At 40.8% G+C, this 19,908-nt stretch overlaps 1 protein-coding gene across 1 annotated transcript; it reads left to right on the top strand.

The window, feature by feature from the left end:
- The first annotated feature begins 8,506 nt into the window (after window positions 1-8,506).
- On the top strand, window positions 8,507-19,000 carry LOC138853465 (uncharacterized). The gene is made up of 3 exons (XM_070090162.1): window positions 8,507-8,630; window positions 13,719-14,012; window positions 18,497-19,000. The coding sequence occupies exons 1-3, from the start codon at window positions 8,619-8,621 to the stop codon at window positions 18,758-18,760; spliced, it is 570 nt and encodes a 189-aa protein (XP_069946263.1). The 5' UTR covers window positions 8,507-8,618; the 3' UTR covers window positions 18,761-19,000.
- Window positions 19,001-19,908: the final 908 nt, after the last annotated feature.

Below are 19,908 nucleotides of genomic sequence, written 5' to 3'. Positions count from 1 at the left end.
GGAATATTCCTGGGATTCCTGCCATTCCAATTTCATGATTGATTTCCCACCAGGGCGGAGATATAATATGAGATATTTCTCATTATTTTTGACTTGGTGGGGATGGGTGTTGACGGGGGGGTGGGGGGGAGTGTCATTTATTAAACGTTCTAATATTTTTTGAACGAGATAACGAATGTACATGTACATACTCAAGTGTATACAACTGTTTATACATACATACATGCATTCAGACTTGTATATAAAAATACGTCACACACACACACACACACACACACACACACACACACACACACACACACACACACACACACACACACACACACACACACGTACTCATATACAACAGGCCTAGTGTCTAATCGACATGTGCCTAGGACAAAATGGTATCTAACTAACACACATACACACACACACACACACACACACACACACACACACACACACACACACATATATATATATATATATATATATATATATATATATATATATATATATATATATATATATATATATATATATAACATATTACAATGACCTAATTGTAAATCAGTAAATATAGATGTATATGTATATGTGTGTGTATGTGTTTTATTTAAATTTTTAAGTTTTCCAAAAAATCAAGTAAAAATCTAAAAAATAAGGTTGAAAATTTAAAATCTCACTCAGTATAATATTTTTTTTTATTTCTGCCCAGTCATATATGTATATACCATTCATATTACATATACCAGAGACTATGGTATATGTAATATACCATAGACTATGGTATATATAATATACCAGAGACTATGGTATATGTAATATACCATAGACTATGGTATATGTAATATACCATAGCATCTCAAATAAAACACTAATGAGTTGAACAATTTTCAGTTGATTATAACTATACAAAACTAACAGATTTATTGTCAAAATTCGTAGTGGTGATACAGCGCCTGGGAAGGATGGGAGACATTCAGGTTCGATCGAAGGAAGGGGTTATCAGGTCCACTTCCTTGGACTGAAAGCCTCTTACCGGCGTCAGGGAACCTCTCCTAGAGGAAGGTACGAGTTGTAAAATGCTGAGACATAGCCCGTATTTATTGAGGTTGATTCAAATGGTTTATGAAGTCTTGTAATTTACCTCTGACGGGACCTGAACATTGTATACAGCGCCAATATTTATCTATTGATCTATCTTGAGAGAGAGAGAGAGAGAGGGAATTGGAGAAGAGAGAGAGAAAGAGTTGGAGGAGTGAGAGAGAGAGACCTGGAGGATCAGGTGTAACATAGGATCAGGTTACGTGTAATATCGGGTGAAAGGCTGGATCAGGTGAGTTAATGTAGGCAAATAGGACCTTCCGGCACTGTATTTAAGTCCAGAGGAGATTTCATAACTATCACCAACTCTCTCTCTAACATTCTGAATTATTTCAGAAATAACCCACACGTAGTATATCAATGGTATTTAATACCGACAAGATGTTGAATTAGACACATGTCTTTGTATTGTTTTGATAAAGTCACTGGATGGCGAGACTCTACAAGACACCCAGATGTTTCACACTTGGCTAAGTCATCAAAACTCTCAGGTTGACAATGATGACAGGCTGTACTTGTGGGTAAAAATCATACGAGACCCAAAACTCCCAACTTTATTGCTACTACTCTCACAAAACCTCTTTATTGTTCTTGTTCTGTTTCATCTTCCACACTCAACCCCCCACAATAAGTTACGTGTTTATTATTCCAGCCACGTATTGTGACTTATTATTCCAGACACAGTATTGTGACTTTTATTGTTCCAGCCACGTATTGTGACTTATTATTCCAGCCACGGAATAATAAGTCACTGTATTGTGAGTTTATTCTCACATGGTGGATTACTTCCTCAGGTGTGTTGAAATCTCCAACCCGTTTTCTCACTCACAAAACAATACAATAGTGTTGTTTTTGTGGGTGGCCTAACCTTACACCTGCTCTTTTCTACTTAAAAAAACATGTGGAATATATATACGCCAAGGTTGTCAACAAGATCAGATAAAACAAGTGTTATCTTAATATACTGTGCAGTGACTGAGAGGGAATTAAATTCCCAGCGCTTCTGTGATCTCTCAGTTATATTGTGAAGGAAGAAATAATGCTGACACACACACTAAAGGCAGCACCTATTCATTAATACAAATGTATGCGGACCTGATGCACACTTCGTATGTATATACTCCGAAGTGTAGAACTCTCTCGGTGTGTCTGCACTGTGAGCAACAGTATCATTACAATGATAGTATGCAGTACTTAGAAGATTAGGGGTCAGATACATGTGTAACACCTGGGAGTCTTTATCTATAGACGTTTCGCCATCCCGTGGGTTACCTCATTTTTTTTACTATCTTTGTACGTCATTTCTGTGTAGAAGCAAAAAATTCATTGGCATGATAAACATCTTCCAATACCCAGGAGTTGCACATGTGACTATTTCTTCTTCTTGTGTGTATGATGCCATGGTGTGTGCCTCCTTAACCATTAACGTTTATGAAACTTTTCTTAAACCAATGACTTCTTCAGTACAGTACAGAGAAAGGAGGAACTTGAGGAGGCGTTTAAGGTAATCAGTCCCTCAGCCTGTTCAGCCCATCAATCCTGAGAAAAAGCACAGGATATGCACAGAGAAGTGTCCCATTCTTTATTAACTAGTGATATTGAAGAGCGAAGGTTGATGATGATGATAATAAATTCGCCAGGAACGAAGTCCTGACGCGAGTCTGCCAGATGGTGACCCGTCACTGGCTCCCGGAGTGTCTATGTTTAAACAAGTGATGTACTGTTTACAGCCCTATGGCGGGGGCAAGGCGAGTCTTCTTCAGGTTAAATGGAGTACCGTATCAAGCCCTCTGGTAGGGGCAGCCCTATGACAAGGGCAAGGTGAGTCCTCCTCAGGTCAAGTGGAGTACCGTATGCAGCCCTCTGGTAGGGACAACCCTATGACATGGGCAAGGTGAATAATCCTCAGGTCAAGTGGAGTACCGTATACAGCCCTCTGGTAGGGGCAACCCTATGACAAGGGCACGGAGAGTCTTCTCAGCACAAGTGGTGTAGCAGTTTGCCAAAATCATCGTAGACGCCCTGTAGTTGTGGCACAGCACGTCTTTGTTTCAGACAGTGTCTTGAGTCCGGTGTGTAAGATAGTGTGAGTCATTTCCAATTCAACAGACTTGTCTGTTACCTTCCCCACTCAGACAGAGCTCGTAGGAAGTAGCAGAGGTACTGGCGCAGGTGGTGGAGTCAGGGTTAAATATCTGGTACATCAGGACCGGTGCTCTCGCTGGTACTACGACCTCAACTCTCATTAGCTCTGATCCACTTGAGCCATTTCTATCACTGGTGTCACAGCCCGAGTGCTAGAGAGTAGAACGAGAGGAGGTAGTAGTATAATTGTAGTAGTGGTAGAGGTAGTAGTAGTAGTATATGTAGTAATTAGGTGCCAATAAGAAGGGAGTAGTAGTAGTGGCACAAGAGTCTGAGTAGTAGTTGTATAAGTAATAATGGAATGCTCTAAGAACAAGAGAAACCGGGAAAAGGAGCACTGCAGGAGAATTAATGGCCTACGAGAGTAGGACAAAATCCCAATGGAAAAATTCTTAGTACAGAACCTACCTAGGCAGAAGAAAGAAAAGGCAAAGAAAATACAGGAAAGGGGAAGAGGCAAGGTGAAAAGGCTCTCTTCCCTTCGCGCTTCTGTGTGATTAGTTTATAGTCCAAGTCGGACCATAAGTTTCATTCTCTGTGTAAAGGTTATTTATAATGTGTTCAAGATATTGTGCCTTTTTATTCTTTATTATTCAAAGTTTATTGAGAGAGGAGTTGAAGACGTGCAATAATTTATTTGTTAATAAGTAATATAAAAATCTTTCATTATTAATATCTATACAAGTGTTGTATTATTGTGTGGAAACAATGTACAACAATGAAATATTGAGATAGTCTACTAGAATAGTCTGGACAGATTATGTTAGAAGAGACGGTTAGTGTTAACAGGAAGATTAGGCAGTCAGGAAATAATAATGTGACGGGAAGAAACTTTATGTGAATGAAGGAAGACAGGATCAAGTGACGGGAGAATCGAATTCTTTAGAGGAACAAACAATATACAGGTAGGATCAAGTTACTTAGAGAATTAGGTGTTAAGTCTACAGGAACATGTAGGCAAGATTTCCTTGGTAGGTGGAGGATCAGGTGAAACAGAATCAGGCTACCTATAACATTAGGTGGTAAGATGAATCAGGTGAGCTAGTGTTAGCAAGTAAGGTTAGTGTGGAATCAAGAGAGACGAAAAACAGATTCATTGAGGAGGCAGCTATGACCTTTGAAAAGTCCGTACAAGTGTAATGTTTTAAGAGGCTTTACAGCACGATTGTGTTGGATGATCGTTGTTGAACTGTGCCACCAACGCTAGATCTTCCTCCAACACTAGCTCCTTCACCAGCACCAGCTTCTCCAACTGTTGCTCCACCAACACCAGCTTCTCCAACTGTTCCTCCACCAGCACCAGGATTCCCAACTGTTCCTCCACCAGCACCAGCTTCTCCAACTGTTCCTCTACCAACACCAGCTTCTCCAACTGTTCTTCAACCAACACCAGCTTCTCCAACTGTCACTCCACCAACACCAAGGCCACCGGTCTGCTCAAACGTTGTAGGGCTGGTGTTGAACTGCTGAAAGTAGCGGTGTTTTGTTTACCAGAGAACAGAACAAGTGCCCTCTAACACGGGAATTTGATAACCTTACGTTGTTAGGCATCCGCTGGCCTACTACTGAATCCATCATAACATCTGACCGCCCATCGAAAAATTTATTGTCAACTGACGTGATAAGGTCACGTGAAAATGGCACAGGTAAATATGGGTCAGTGAAAAAAAATCTGTAAATTTCATGTATCTTGACCAGCATTCATAGCTATTTTAACCTAAGCACCATACATGCCTAACATAATCTGTCTGAATCTTAGCATCAAACATTTCTGTTAGGTCACACAAGACCTCAGGGCTGGGATAAAACAGCAGTGGGTAGACAAAGAGAGGTAAGAAAAGTTGTGGGTAGACAAAGAGAGGTAAGAAAGGTTGTCTGTAGAGAGAAAGATAAAGGTAAGAAAGGTTAGATAAAAGGACACAGGTGTAACTAATGTGACATTTTATTGTGGCAACGTTTCGCTCTCCAGGAGCTTTATCAAGCCGTTACCTAACATACTGTCGGTAATTCTACCAAAATTAATACAGTAAGAAAGATTGTAGGTAGACAGAGAGAGCGACCGAGCAAGCGAGCAAGCGAAGGAGAGAGAGAGAGAGAGAGAGAGAGAGAGAGAGAGAGAGAGAGAGAGAGAGAGAGAGAGAGAGAGAGAGAGAGAGAGAGAGAGAGAGAGAGAGAGAGAGAGAGAGAAAGCCCCGATGACTAGCAGCCAAGAATACCCACAACCCAGGCAACCGCCCCGACTAGATTACCATCTATTCTTGGAAGAATGGCAAGCTCTTAGCATGGAACTATACCTGGGTGTCCACACTGGCTGACACCTACATCCATCACAGTGTTGGGCGACAGGGAGGAGCTGCTGACCACAGGGAGGAGTACAAGATCAGCAAGTACAGAGACATAAGCCAACAGTATCAGTTTGTCACAGTGGGATCAGAGACCTTGGGATCATGGGGAAAAAATGCCACACGTTTCCTTAAGAACTGGGTTCCGGATTCATCGACACCACCAGGGACCCAAGAGCAGCCACTTTCATGTTCCAGCGCCTCAGCGTAGCCATCCAAAGGGGAAATGCATGCTGCATAGTGGGCTCGCGTCCGGCTTCGGAGGAGATTCATAACCTTTGATGTATTCATGTTTGTGTTTTCTGTCAATGTATTCTGTCTATTAATAAAGTTCACATAGAATATAGAATATAAGGGATGGTAGGAGAAGAAAATATTTAAACAGCTCCGGGGAGAACCTTGAGTTCTCCCTGAGGGACGTTTGTTGTCTTCTCTGAGGATGAGGGTTCCCAGTCCAGTTATAGAGATAGTACCTCCCTACATATATATATATATATATATATATATATATATATATATATATATATATATATATATATATATATATATATATATATATATATATATATATATATATATATATATATATATATATGTCGTGCCGAATATGTAAAACTGGTCAATTAGCAAGAACTCGTTTAAAATTAAGTTCTTTCTAAAAATGTCTCTTATACGTTTAAATTATTATTATTATTAAAGATTAGCCGGTATTCTCCCGGCCCGGGCCTTTTCCAAGTGGTGGCCCGGCCTTGGCTCCCTGTCTAGGGAGTGTCTGAGACCTAAGTCTCCCATGGGAGGAGGCACAAGTACCTCCTCATCTTTGGGACCAACTGTCCCCAGGCCTAGCCACAAGCTAGGCCTCTCTGGTCTGCCATCCCCGCCCCAAGGGGGCTAATGGGAATGACAGTCTTATGAGCTAAAGGCTCGGGCTCAGGCACCTACCCTACCCTAGAAGGGTTAGGCATGGTATCGATGATACGTTTAAAGATATATTTTTTTCATTAATGTTGGTGTAAAAAATTTTAATTTTGCAACAAAGGAATCATAGAAAACTTACCTAACCTTATTATAACAAGGACAATTTATTTTAGCCTAACCTAGCTAAATATATTTTAGATTTATTTACAAAAATTTAATACTAAACAAACACAGTGAAATATATTTTTTTCGTTAGGTTCAGAATGATTTTGGCGAAATTATTGCTTACACAAATTTTCACTAGTCCTGTATGGCAAGATGAACGTTGCTATTTAAGCCAAGATCGCAAGTTCTGCCTATTCGGCACGATATATATATATATATATATATATATATATATATATATATATATATATATATATATATATATATATACATTTTTAAGCTCAAATTATAAGTGCATCACTAAATTTGTCTTGGGATTACCTCACCCACCTCACCCTTCCTCTGAACTTACTAAAGCATTATGACCTAATTAAGCCCCCCTCTGAACTTACTACGCACTTATCGATCTTTTAACGTTAAATGACTTTTAAAGGCTAACTTTTTTATTTTTTTTACCGATATACTTAAATGCAAGTGACCAACACACAGAAACTAATAAGCGGGTATTAAAACCGAAATGTCAGTTATATAGTATATGTCGTACCGAATAGGTAAAATGGGTCAATTAACAAGAACTCATTTAAAATTAAGTCCTTTCTAAAATTTTCTCTTATACGTTTAAGGGTATATATATTTTTCATTTACGTTAATGCAAAAATTAATAATTTTGTACCAAAATAGCCTAAAAAAACATACCTAACCTTATTATAACCAGCGTAATTTAATTTAGCCTAATCCAACTAAATATATTTTAGATAAGTTTACAATAATTTAATAATAAACACAAAGAAATATATTTTTTTCATTAGGTTCAGAATGATTTTTGCAAAATTATTGTATTCACAAATTTTCACTTGCCCTATTCGGCAAGAAGTGCATTGCTATTTAAGCCAATGAAACATTTCATGGCGTTTAGACCTACCTGCAGGAAAAGATACATACGCAGGATGCACAATGCAAAAAATGAACCCGTTCACCATCATCTTAGTTCCAACATCATGAACTGTTGAATAGCACTGCTGGTGTGCCAAGAGAATGATAGAACCAAGTACAGGAGTCTGAAGGCAGTCGCAATTCATTTAACTAATTCCATCGAGCAGGATCAAGGTTTGGTCATCCTGGAAAGACACATCGCTCATATTATCCTCAATGAATAAGAATGTTACTAATTATTAATCTCATTCCTATTGTTTCTAATATGATTTTTGTTGCACTTGTTCTTCAGGCTACTGACATCACTCCCTGACATCACTTCCTCACTCCCTGAGCTCACTGCTTACCTCGCCTTCCCCGATACAATGTTACTAATAAATTATTAATCTCATTCCCATTGCAAATAATATGATTTTTGTTGCACTCGTTCTTCAAGCCACTGACATCACTCCCTGACATCACTTCCTCATTCCCTGAGTTCACTGTTTACCTCACCTTTCCCGATATTTACCTCAGAGTGCTGCTCTCATGGCTTATAAGGTGATGTCTCTCTGTTTTTGTTCACTGAATAAATTCCAGTCCTAAAGAAAGCATTGCAATAAAACTTGACACAATAACAGTTTATTAGATATAAACAGCCAATATTAATATACCTTTATTAGCTACAAAGAATTTTTTCAACTGTGACTTTCCCACTACCTATCGCCTTAGTGCATCATTCAATCATTATTTACCTCTCATCCCTGAAGAATGAGAGGTAAATAATGAGGTGTTGTAAATAATGAGGTGTTGTAAATAATGAGGTGTTGTATGGGTGTGGGTTTAACTCTTCCACGTGACATACAAATACTATTTTGTCCTCTACAGCCTTGCGGGATGGTAAAAAGCCTTACCTTGGTTCAGTGTGGACAAAGCAAAGAAGTGCGCCATGACATTTGAGGGGTGTGTTGTTGCATCTTGTAGACGTATATAAAGGCCTTCAGCCCCGCCTCTGATCGCATTTGATCTCCAACACGCTGCTACACCATGAGGATTATTGTAAGTTGATTAGCTGTGTGTTGGCAGAGTGAAGCCAGAGAGGTGTTGTATCTCCAGTGCGGCGTCAGTGTTTTATCAGTGTGAACCTTGTTAACCATTAGTGTGGCGTTGCTGTAGCGTTAGTGTGGTATTAGTGGGGAGAAATAGCGCAACTTTATTGCCAGTGAAAGATGAAATCCGCGTTATTACTTTAAATAACGTTCAACACAAAATTCGTCTGGACACTTTCGTAATGTCAGATACCGTTAAGTTCAAGTCCAGACACTTGTTATCCTTGTGACGCTCAGTATGATATCGTACAAGAATCTTTTTTTTTTTTTGTCTAGACGCTGGTGAAGGGCTCTTGATACAAGCAATTCAAGGTATCCTAAATTTCCTCGAATCAAACATGATTACCTACCATACTACTACTACTAATAATAATAATAATAATAATTAATATAACAATAATAATAATAATAATAATATTAACAATAATAATAATAAACGGAGAGTTTTAAGAGTTTTAAGAAAAAATTCTGATAGTGGGTTACTCTGATAGTGGGTTACTCTGATAGAGGGTTACTCTGAAGTCGGTAACTCTGATAGTGGGTTACTCTGATAGTGGGTTACTCTGATAGTGGGTTACTCTGATAGTGGGTTACGCTGATAGTGCGTCACGCTGATAGTGGGATACTCTGATAGTGGGTTACTCTGATAGTGGGTTACTCTGATAGAGTGAAACTCTTACAGTGGGTTACTCTGGTAGTGGGTTACTCTGATAGTGGGTTACTCTGATAGCGGGTTACTCTGATAGTGGGTTACTCTGATAGTGGGTTACTCTGATAGTGGGTTACGCTGATAGTGGGTTACGCTGATAGTGGGTTACTCTGATAGTGGGTTAATCTGATAGTGGGTTACTCTGAGAGTGGGTTACTCTGATAGTGGGTTACGCAGATAGTGGGTTACTCTGATAGTGGGTAACTCTTATAATGGGTTACTCTGATAGTGGGCTACTCTGATAATGGGTTACTCTGATAGTGGGTAACTCTGATAGTGGGTTACTCTGATAGCGGGTTACTCTGATAGTAGGTTACTCTGATAGTGGGCTACTCTGATAGTGGGTTACTCTGATAGTGGGTTACTCTGACAGTGGGTTACTCTGATAGTGGGTTACTCTTATAGTGGGTTAGGCTGATAGTGGGTTACTCTGATAGTGGGTAACTCTTGTAGTGGATTACTCTGACAGTGGGTTACTCTGATAGTGGGTTACTCTGATAGTGGGTTACGCTGATAGTGGGTTACTCTGATAGTGGGTAACTCTGATAGTGGGTTACTCTGATAGTGGGTTACTCTGATAGTGGGTTACTCTGATAGTAGGTTACTCTGATAGTGGGTTACTCTGACAGTGGGTTACTCTGATAGTGGGTTACTCTGATAGTGGGTTAGGCTGATAGTTGGCTACTCTGATAGTGGGTTACTCTGTTAATGGGTTACTCTAATAGTGGGTTACTCTGATAGTGGGTTACTCTGATAGTGGGTTACTCTGATAGTGGGTTACTCTGATAGTGGGTTACTCTGATATTGGGCTACTCTGATAGTGGGTTACTCTGATAGTGGGTTACTCTGATAGTGGGTTACTCTGATAGTGGATTACTCTGATAGTGGGTTACTCTGATAGTGGGTTACTCTGATAGTGGGTTACTCTGATAGCTGGTTACTCTGGTAGTGGGTTACTCTGATAGTGGGTTACTCTGATAGTGGGTAACTCTTATAGTGGGTAACTCTTATAGTGGGTTACTCTGATAGTGGGTTACTCTGATAGTGAGTAACTCTGATAGTGGGTTACTCTGATAGCGGGTTATTATGATTGTGGGTTACTCTGATAGTGGGTTACTCTGATAGTGGGTAACTCTGATAGTGGGTTACTCTGATAGTGGGTTACTCTGATAGTGGGTTACTCTGATAGTGTGTAACTCTTATGGTGGGTTACTCTGATAGTGGGTTACTCTGATAGTGGGTAACTCTGAAAGTGGGTTACTCTGATAGTGGGTTACTCTGATAGTGGATTACTCTGATAGTGGGTTACTCTGACAGTGGGTTACTCTGATAGTGGGTTACTATGATAGTGGGTTACTCTGATAGTGGGTTACTCTGATAGTGGGTTACTCTGATAGTGGGTAACTCTTATGGTGGGTTACTCTGATAGTGGGTTACTCTGATAGTGGGTTACTCTGATAGTGGGTTACTCTGATAGTGGGTTACTCTGATATTGGGCTACTCTGATAGTGGGTTACTCTGATAGTGGGTTACTCTGATAGTGGGTTACTCTGATAGTGGATTACTCTGATAGTGGGTTACTCTGATAGTGGGTTACTCTGATAGTGGGTTACTCTGATAGCTGGTTACTCTGGTAGTGGGTTACTCTGATAGTGGGTTACTCTGATAGTGGGTAACTCTTATAGTGGGTAACTCTTATAGTGGGTTACTCTGATAGTGGGTTACTCTGATAGTGAGTAACTCTGATAGTGGGTTACTCTGATAGCGGGTTATTATGATTGTGGGTTACTCTGATAGTGGGTTACTCTGATAGTGGGTAACTCTGATAGTGGGTTACTCTGATAGTGGGTTACTCTGATAGTGGGTTACTCTGATAGTGTGTAACTCTTATGGTGGGTTACTCTGATAGTGGGTTACTCTGATAGTGGGTAACTCTGAAAGTGGGTTACTCTGATAGTGGGTTACTCTGATAGTGGATTACTCTGATAGTGGGTTACTCTGACAGTGGGTTACTCTGATAGTGGGTTACTATGATAGTGGGTTACTCTGATAGTGGGTTACTCTGATAGTGGGTTACTCTGATAGTGGGTAACTCTTATGGTGGGTTACTCTGATAGTGGGTTACTCTGATAGTGGGTTACTCTGACAGTGGGTTACTCTGATAATGGGTTATTCTGATAGTGGGTTACTCTGATAGTGGGTAACTCTTATGGTGGGTTACTCTGATAGTGGGTTACTCTGATAGTGGGTTACTCTGATAATGGGTAACTCTGATATTGGGTAACTCTTATTGAGGGTTACTCTGATAGCGGGTTACTCTGATAGTGGGTTACTCTGATAGTGGGTTACTCTGATAGTGGGTAACTCTGATAGTGGGTAACTCTTATGGTGGGTTACTCTGATAGTGGGTTACTCTGATTGTGGGTTACTCTGATAGTGGGTAACTCTTATAGTGGGTAACTCTTATGGTGGGTTACTCTGATAGTGGGTTACTCTGATAGTGGGTTACTCTGATAGTCGTTACTCTGATAGTGGGTTACTCTGATAGTGGGTTACTCTGATAGTGGGTTACTCTGATAGTGGGTAACTCTTATAGTGGGTTACTCTGATAGTGGGTTACTCTGATAGTGGGTTACTCTGATAGTGGGTAACTCTTATAGTGGGTAACTCTTATGGTGGGTTACTCTAATAGTGGGTTACTCTGATAGTGGGTTACTCTGATAGTGGGTTACTCTGATAGTGGGTAACTCTGATAGTGGGTAACTCTTATGGTGGGTTACTCTGATAGTGGGTTACTCTTATAATGGGTTGCTCTGATAGTGGGTTACTCTGATAGTGGATTACTCTGATTGTGGGTAACTCTTATAGTGGGTAACTCTTATGGGGGGTTACTCTGATAGTGGGTAACTCTTATAGTGGGTTACTCTGATAGTGGGTTACTCTGATAGTGGGTTACTCTGATAGTGGGTTACTCTGAGAGTGGGAAACTCTTATAGTGGGTAACTCTTACGGTGGGTTACTCTGATAGTGGGTTACTCTGATAGTGGGTTACTCTGATAGTGGGTTACTCTGATAGTGGGTAACTCTGATTGTGGGTTACTCTGATAGTGGGTAACTCTTATAGTGGGTAACTCTTATGGTGGGTTACTCTGATAGTGGGTTACTCTGATAGTGGGTTACTCTGATAGTGGGTTACGCTGATAGTGGGTTACTCTGATAGTGGGTTACTCTGATAGTGGGTAACTCTTATGGTGGGTTACTCTGATAGTGGGTTACTCTGAGAGTGGGTTAATCTGATAGTGGGTAACTCTTATAGTGGGTAACTCTTATGGTGGGTTACTCTGATAGTGGGTTACTCTGATAGTGGGTTACTCTGATAGTGGGTTACTCTGATAGTGGGTAACTCTGATAGTGGGTAACTCTTATGGTGGGTTACTCTGATAGTGGGTTACTCTTATAGTGGGTTACTCTGATATTGGGCTACTCTGATAGTGGGTTACTCTGATAGTGGGTAACTCTGATAGTGGGTAACTCTTATAGTGGGTAAATCTTATGGTGGGTTACTCTGATAGTGGGTAACTCTTATGGTGGGTTACTCTAATAGTGGGTTACTCTGATAGTGGGTTACTCTGATAGTGGGTTACTCTGATAGTGGGTAACTCTTATACTGGGTAACTCTTATGGTGGGTTACTCCGATAGTAGGTTACTCTGATAGTGGGTTACTCTGATAGTGGGTTACTCTGATAGTGGGTTACTCTTATAGTGGGTTACTCTGATAGTGGGTAACTCTGATAGTGGGTAACTCTTATAGTGGGTAACTCTTATGGTGGGTTACTCTGATAGTGGGTAACCCTTATAGTGGGTTACTCTGATAGTGGGTTACTCTGATAGTGGGTTACTCTGATAGTGAGTTACCCTGATAGTGGGTAACTCTTATGGTGGGTTACGCTGATAGTGGGTTACTCTGATAGTGGGTTACTCTGATAGTGGGTTACTCTGATAGTGGGTAACTCTTATGGTGGGTTACTCTGATAGTGGGTTACTCTGATAGTGGGCTACTCTGATAGTGGGTTACTCTGATAGTGGGTTACTCTGATAGTGGGTTACTCTATTAGTGGGTAACTCTTATGGTGGGTTACTCTGATAGTGGGTTACTCTGATAGTGGGTTACTCTGATAGTGGGTAACTCTGATATTGGGTAACTCTTATGGTGGGTTACTCTGATGGTGGGTTACTCTGATAGCTGGTTACTCTGATAGTGGGTTACTCTGATAGTGAGTTACTCTGAGGTAAACAAGTATGAAACTAATTTGGTTGTTGTTCGGCAGGTGTGTGTGCTTCTTGCAGCTGCTGCTTCAGCCTTTCCCCAATCAGCGGGGCCTGAAGCCCCTGCCGAGGAACCTGCTCCCCTTTCTGCTGATCCCACTCCTGCTGCTAGCTTTGCAGCAGGTGCCTCTCCTGCTGCTCCCATCCCTGCTGCTGTAGGTGGACGGGTTCCAGTACAGAACTATGGGCCAAATTTCTTTGGTCCAGGACTTAATAACCCGTTGGCCGTCCCGGTCAATCCTTTGGTAGCTCAACAAGCACAGAGAATCGCAGCTGCCAATCCCAATATCAGAGTGGTGAGTAAATTATTACCATTATATTTACGAAAACAGCTAAACAGAAAACATTAAATTTCAGTCATTGCAAAGATAAACTCTCGTAGGTCCTTCAGAAGTGCTGGAGACTTGATTCTACGTCTGCTGCTTAGAACATAAGAACATAAGAACGAAGGAACACTGCAGAAGGCCTACTGGCCCATGCGAGGCAGGTCCAAGTCCCTACCGGCTTAAGCCAATGCACCCAACCTAGTCAGGTCAGGTCACATTGACTTAAGGGAGGAACACGGCAACCGACCTGTTAGCACAAGCTATCAGGTCCAACTCACACCCACCCACATCTACTCATGTATTTATCCAACCTATTTTTAAAGCTACACAACGTTCTGGCCTCTATAACGGTACTTGGGAGTTTGTTCCACTCATCCACAACTCTATTACCAAACCAGTACTTTCCTATATCCCTCCTGAATCTGAATTTTTCCAACTTAAAACCATTGCTGCGAGTCCTCTCTAGGCTAGATATTTTCAGCACACTATTTACATCCCCTTTATTTATTCCTGTCTTCCACTTATAAACCTCAATCATATCCCCCCTAATTCTACGTCTTTCTAGAGAGTGCAGTTTCAGGGCCCTTAGTCTATCCTCATAGGGAAGGTTTCTGATACATGGGATCATCTTTGTCATCCTCCTTTGTACATTTTCCAGAGAATTTATATCCATTCTGTAATACGGTGACCAAAACTGTGCAGCATAATCTAAATGAGGCCTAACCAAGGATGTATAGAGTTGAAGAACAACCTGAGGACTCCTATTATTTATGCTTCTTGATATGAAGCCAAGGATTCTATTAGCTTTATTGCGAACACTTATGCACTGTTGTCTTGGTTTCAGATTACTGCTAACCAGAACTCCTAAATCTTTTTCGCAATCCGTAATATTAAGATCTACATTATTTAGTTTATATGTGGCATGGTTATTGTCCTGTCCAACATTTAGAACTTTGCATTTGTCTATATTAAACTGCATCTGCCACTTCTCCGACCACTGCATCAGTCTATTCAAATCTTCCTGGAGTGCTCGAATGTCCTCGTCAGAATGAATTCGACGGCCTATTTTGGTGTCATCGGCAAACTTGCCGATGTCGCTCTTTATGCCCTCATCTATGTCGTTTATGTAGATTGTGAACAGCAGGGGGCCCAACACTGACCCCTGTGGAACACCGCTCGTGACGCTTCCCCACTCTGATTTCTCCCCATTTATGCAAACTCTCTGCTGCCTATTTGTCAACCATGCCTCTATCCAGGAAAAAATTTCTCCTCCTATTCCATGTGCTTTAATTTTCCTCAATAGTCTCTGATGTGGGACCCTGTCAAAAGCCTTACTGAAGTCCATATACACAATATCATATTCATTACCATGATCTACCTCCTCAAATACCTTAGTGAAAAAAGTTAATAAATTCGTAAGGCAGGAACGCCCCTTTGTAAAACCATGCTGAGATTCGTTGATTAATTTATGCTTTTCAAGGTGGCTACGAACTGCCTCGGCAATTATTGATTCCATAAATTTTCCCACTATGGAGGTTAGGCTTATTGGTCTATAGTTCGAAGCTAAGGACCTGTCACCTGTTTTGAAAATAGGTATCACATTTGCCATTTTCCACTTATCTGGCACCATGCCAGTTTGTAGTGATATGTTGAAAAGATTAGCCAAAGGTGTGCTAAGCTCCTCTTTACATTCCTTTAGAACCCTTGCATACAGTTCATCAGGGCCTGGGGATTTGTTAGGTTTTAATTTATCTATTTGCCTAAGGACCATGTCACTTGTGACCCTAATAGTGCACAGTTTATTATCGTCCTGTTCTACATAATTTATCATTACTGGAATATCGCTGGTATCCTCCTGTGTAAAAACTGAGAGGAAGTATGTGTTAAAAATTCTACACATTTCCTTATCACTGTCAGTGAGCTGACCCGAGGAACTTTTGAGTGGGCCTATCTTGTCCCTGATCTTACTTCTGTATACCTGAAAGAATCCTTTTGGGTTAGTCTTCGATTCTCTTGCAACTTTAACCTCATAATCTCTATTTGCTTTTCTAATTCCCTTTTTTATTTCTCTCTTTAACTGAATATATCGATTTCTTAATTGCCCCTCTCCTCTTTTGATTTGCCTATATATGCCTCTCTTTTGACCAATCAGATATTTTAATCTATTGTTCATCCATTTAGGATCATTTTTGTTTGATCTGATTTCCCTATTTGGAACATAATTTGACTGAGCAGCTAGAACTATGCCCTGGAAAGCATCATATCGGCAACCATCACCACCTACCTGACCCCTAGTCAGGTCATTCCAGTTCAGCCCACCTAAGTAATTTTTCAGTCCTATGAAATCAGCCAAGCGAAAGTCAGGGACGGAGACTTGATTGCCATTATTAGGGGAATTCCATGATATGTTAAAACTGAGTGATTTGTGATCACTCTCCCCAAGCTCATCATTAACCTCAAGATTATTAATTAGTGTTTCCCTACTGGCAAGAACCAAGTCAAGGAGGTTATTTCCCCTAGTTGGCTCTGTCACAAACTGTTTTAAAAAACAATCCTGGATCGTATCAAGAAAGTCACCCGACTCTAAATTTCCTGTCAAATTGCTCCAGTCAATCTGTCTATAGTTGAAATCTCCCATTAGCACAACATTTTCGTATGTAGATGCCTTACGAATTTCGTCCCATAGAAGTTTACTGCACTCCCTATCAAGATTTGGGGCCCTGTAAATCACACCCAAAATTAGTTTTTCTCGGCCCTCGAGAAGCTGTAACCAAACAGATTCAGTGGCTGACGCTTCTAATTTAATATCTTGTCTAACACAACAATTTAAATTGTCTCTGACATACATCGCTACTCCACCACCTTTCCTGTTGACCCTGTCAGTGTGGAATAATTTATAGCCTTGTATGTGACATTCAGAGGGCATCTCTCTATCTTTCAGATTGAGCCAGGTCTCTGTTATAGCAATAATATCTATGTTTCCTGCACTTGCAATTAATCTTAGCTCATCTATCTTATTTCTAACACTCCTGCTATTAGTATAGTAAACCTTAAGGGAGCTAGTCCCTTGCTGCCCTCTGCTGTCCCCCTTTGTTTGCTGACCTGTTCTATTGTCTTTATTTATAACTTCATGCTGAATGCCTTTTATACATTTACTGTTTCCAACCCTAGTGTTGCAACCTGCTTGTTTCCCACACACACCCATACCTCTATCTTCCATCAGTTTAAAATCATAGGCATTTCACCAATGGCCTTCTCAATCGAGTCTGCAAGTGCTACCACCCCTGCCCCAGAGAGATGAACCCCATCCCTTGCATACATATCATGTTTGCCATAAAAGTTGTTCCAGTTGTCAATGAATGGGATTGCAAGTTCCTTGCAGTATCTGTCTAGCCAGCAATTTACACCAATTGCCCTAGACAACCATTCATTTCCTACTCCCCTTCTAGGCAAGATGCTACATATGATTGGGATCCCTCCCTTAGACTTAATGAAATCTATAGCTGACCTGTACTTATCTAGCAGCTCTTCTCTCCTACCCTTCCCAATATCATTTCCACCAGCACTGAGACAGATAATGGGCTTGTTCCCATTACCTGACATGATATTATCCAGTCTGTTGACAATGTCCCCAACACCAGCTCCAGGGAAGCACACTCTATCTCTCATCTTCTTATTCCTATTACAAAAAGCACGATCAACATATCTTACCTGAGAGTCACCAACCACAAGAATGCGCTTACCTTCATTAGCAGGGGCAGTAGTACCCTTACCTTCACTGGCCACTGAAGTACATTCATCCTGGAGAACAGAGAAGCGATTTCCTACCTTCAGATCTGCACTCTTAACTTTCCTTACTCTGATGCGCCTCCCATTACTGTGAACAACTCGCCACTTGTAGCAGGTGCTGGGCTGCACCTCACTGCACCTCACATATGTTTAACAACTGGGTATCTTTACTTTGTGGACTTTTTGCCAAACAGTGGTTGTATCAGTGCTATTCAGGGACATAAGAGGAAGACTGCTGAAGAGGTGCTCAGTCCCTCAGGTTGGCTGTTAAGGTGGATGTAATCTATTGACTACGTGAGTGAATCACTAGGGCTGCATGTTTACTATCAATCAAGAACACTTTAATTCCTGTAGTTGGGATTAAAGTAAACTACCAACATATGTACACTGAGAGACAACCATCTCACTGTGTATACCCGTAGAAGTCCAGTACATGTAAATCAGTGTTCGCTGCTGGCCTGGGCCACCATAGCACCATAGGCTACCCCACCTTCTTGCGGTGTCTCTGCCATAGTGTGAGGACCACTGAACAGATCGTTGTATAATAAAAACCTCAATCAGGGTTGTTTTCCTTGGAGAATAAACTACAAACCTGAATGAATCTACGTTATTAATTGTTCCCACCAGTTTAATTTACATATATAGTAATCCATATATTCTTGCAGTTCGTTGACATTGATGGCTCAGCACACTTCACCGACCAATTCGGCCGAGAAGTTGATGAGATATTGGATGAATTCGGCCGCGACGTCAGTGAACTTCTGGATGTGCAGGAACAACAGGAGCAACTTCTTCATGCCCGCGAGCAGGAACTAAACCGTCGTCGTCAGCTGCTGGACCAGCAACTGCTTCAGGAGTTCAATACCAACCCTGCAGCCTTCAACCCAGCTGCTGGTGCCGCTCAGCCACAGCCATCCCCCACAGTGTAGTAAAACACCGTCAAGACGCCCCACACCAATGGCGTTCCTACTGACTGAACGAGCCAACCTTCGCATACCCTCGCTCCCACATTCGCCATGCCTCTCGCCTTCTCCTTCAAGTCATTTGACCCTACTTGTACACTGCATCTTCTCTTCGTATAACCCAAAATTCACTGAAAAATATTTGGCATCGATCGAGGCTAGTTTATTGCGCCCTACGTTTTAGTTTTGTATATTATTATTTCTTGATTTTGCTTATAGCCCATGATCCTGCCTACTTTTCCTGCAGTTAATGCTTTATGCCTTGAAAATCTCGCCATATCGTGGAAGTACCGAGTTATGTAAGGAATAGTGAAGGCTCAAACTAACGTCCAATTGCAAGGATGCGGGTTCGATTCCCAATACTCCTTGCACAATTTGATGCTTTGTAGCGTCAGAATATTTTGTTTAACTGACACCTGTTCTTTTCTAAAACCTGTTTTTTTCCATCTCCATAACCTGTTCCTTCATCCCTCTCTGTAACTTGGTTACATCTTCCCTCTCACTAAACTTATCCACTTACCATCATATTTCCATCAAATCAGCAGAACGAATAGTTAAAAATACGAGTCCATGAAGTCCCAGCTAAGCATCCTTATCTTTCAGTAAAAATTCCAATTCCGGTACCTATTTTTTTCTGCTCTGCTAGGCCATAGGACGCAGTACCACATAACACACGTCACCTATCACTATGCCTAGCACAGTTTACCAGTGCTCTGGGCACTGATTACATATTAATAAAAAAGTATTTAGAAAAATGATATTTTGACATTTATGTAACTTATTTAATAAATAAAATACACAAACAAAAGAGTAGCATTTTATTTAAATTAATGCATGGACTTTGCTCAGTGAACTTCAGATTTCACTTGTAAATTATGCAGTGTAAATGCAGTGATTAATGTGCATGTAACAGTGTAATTATCCGTGTAATTATGCATGTATCAGTGTACCTGAAATCTTCAAAATACATGTGACAGGGTAATATTTAGATCAGAAAAACAAGGCTATATAGCAATGTATATGTTGACCCGAATACAGTTCCTCATGCCATTCGTTAAGAAGAACACTATTAGTGAGTTGATTAAGTTGTGTGTAGTTGATTGCAAGTTTGAGTT

Source organism: Cherax quadricarinatus, chromosome 31 (assembly GCF_038502225.1).
Source record: "Cherax quadricarinatus isolate ZL_2023a chromosome 31, ASM3850222v1, whole genome shotgun sequence".
Taxonomy (NCBI): Eukaryota; Metazoa; Arthropoda; class Malacostraca; order Decapoda; family Parastacidae; genus Cherax; species Cherax quadricarinatus.
This window is presented reverse-complemented; position numbering and strand designations above follow the sequence as displayed.

Bases quoted from the DNA above. Each gene is read 5' to 3' on its own strand.
- LOC138853465 (XM_070090162.1), top strand. The intron at 14,013-18,496 runs GTGAGTAAATTA...ATATTCTTGCAG, and splicing joins CCAATCCCAATATCAGAGTG to TTCGTTGACATTGATGGCTC.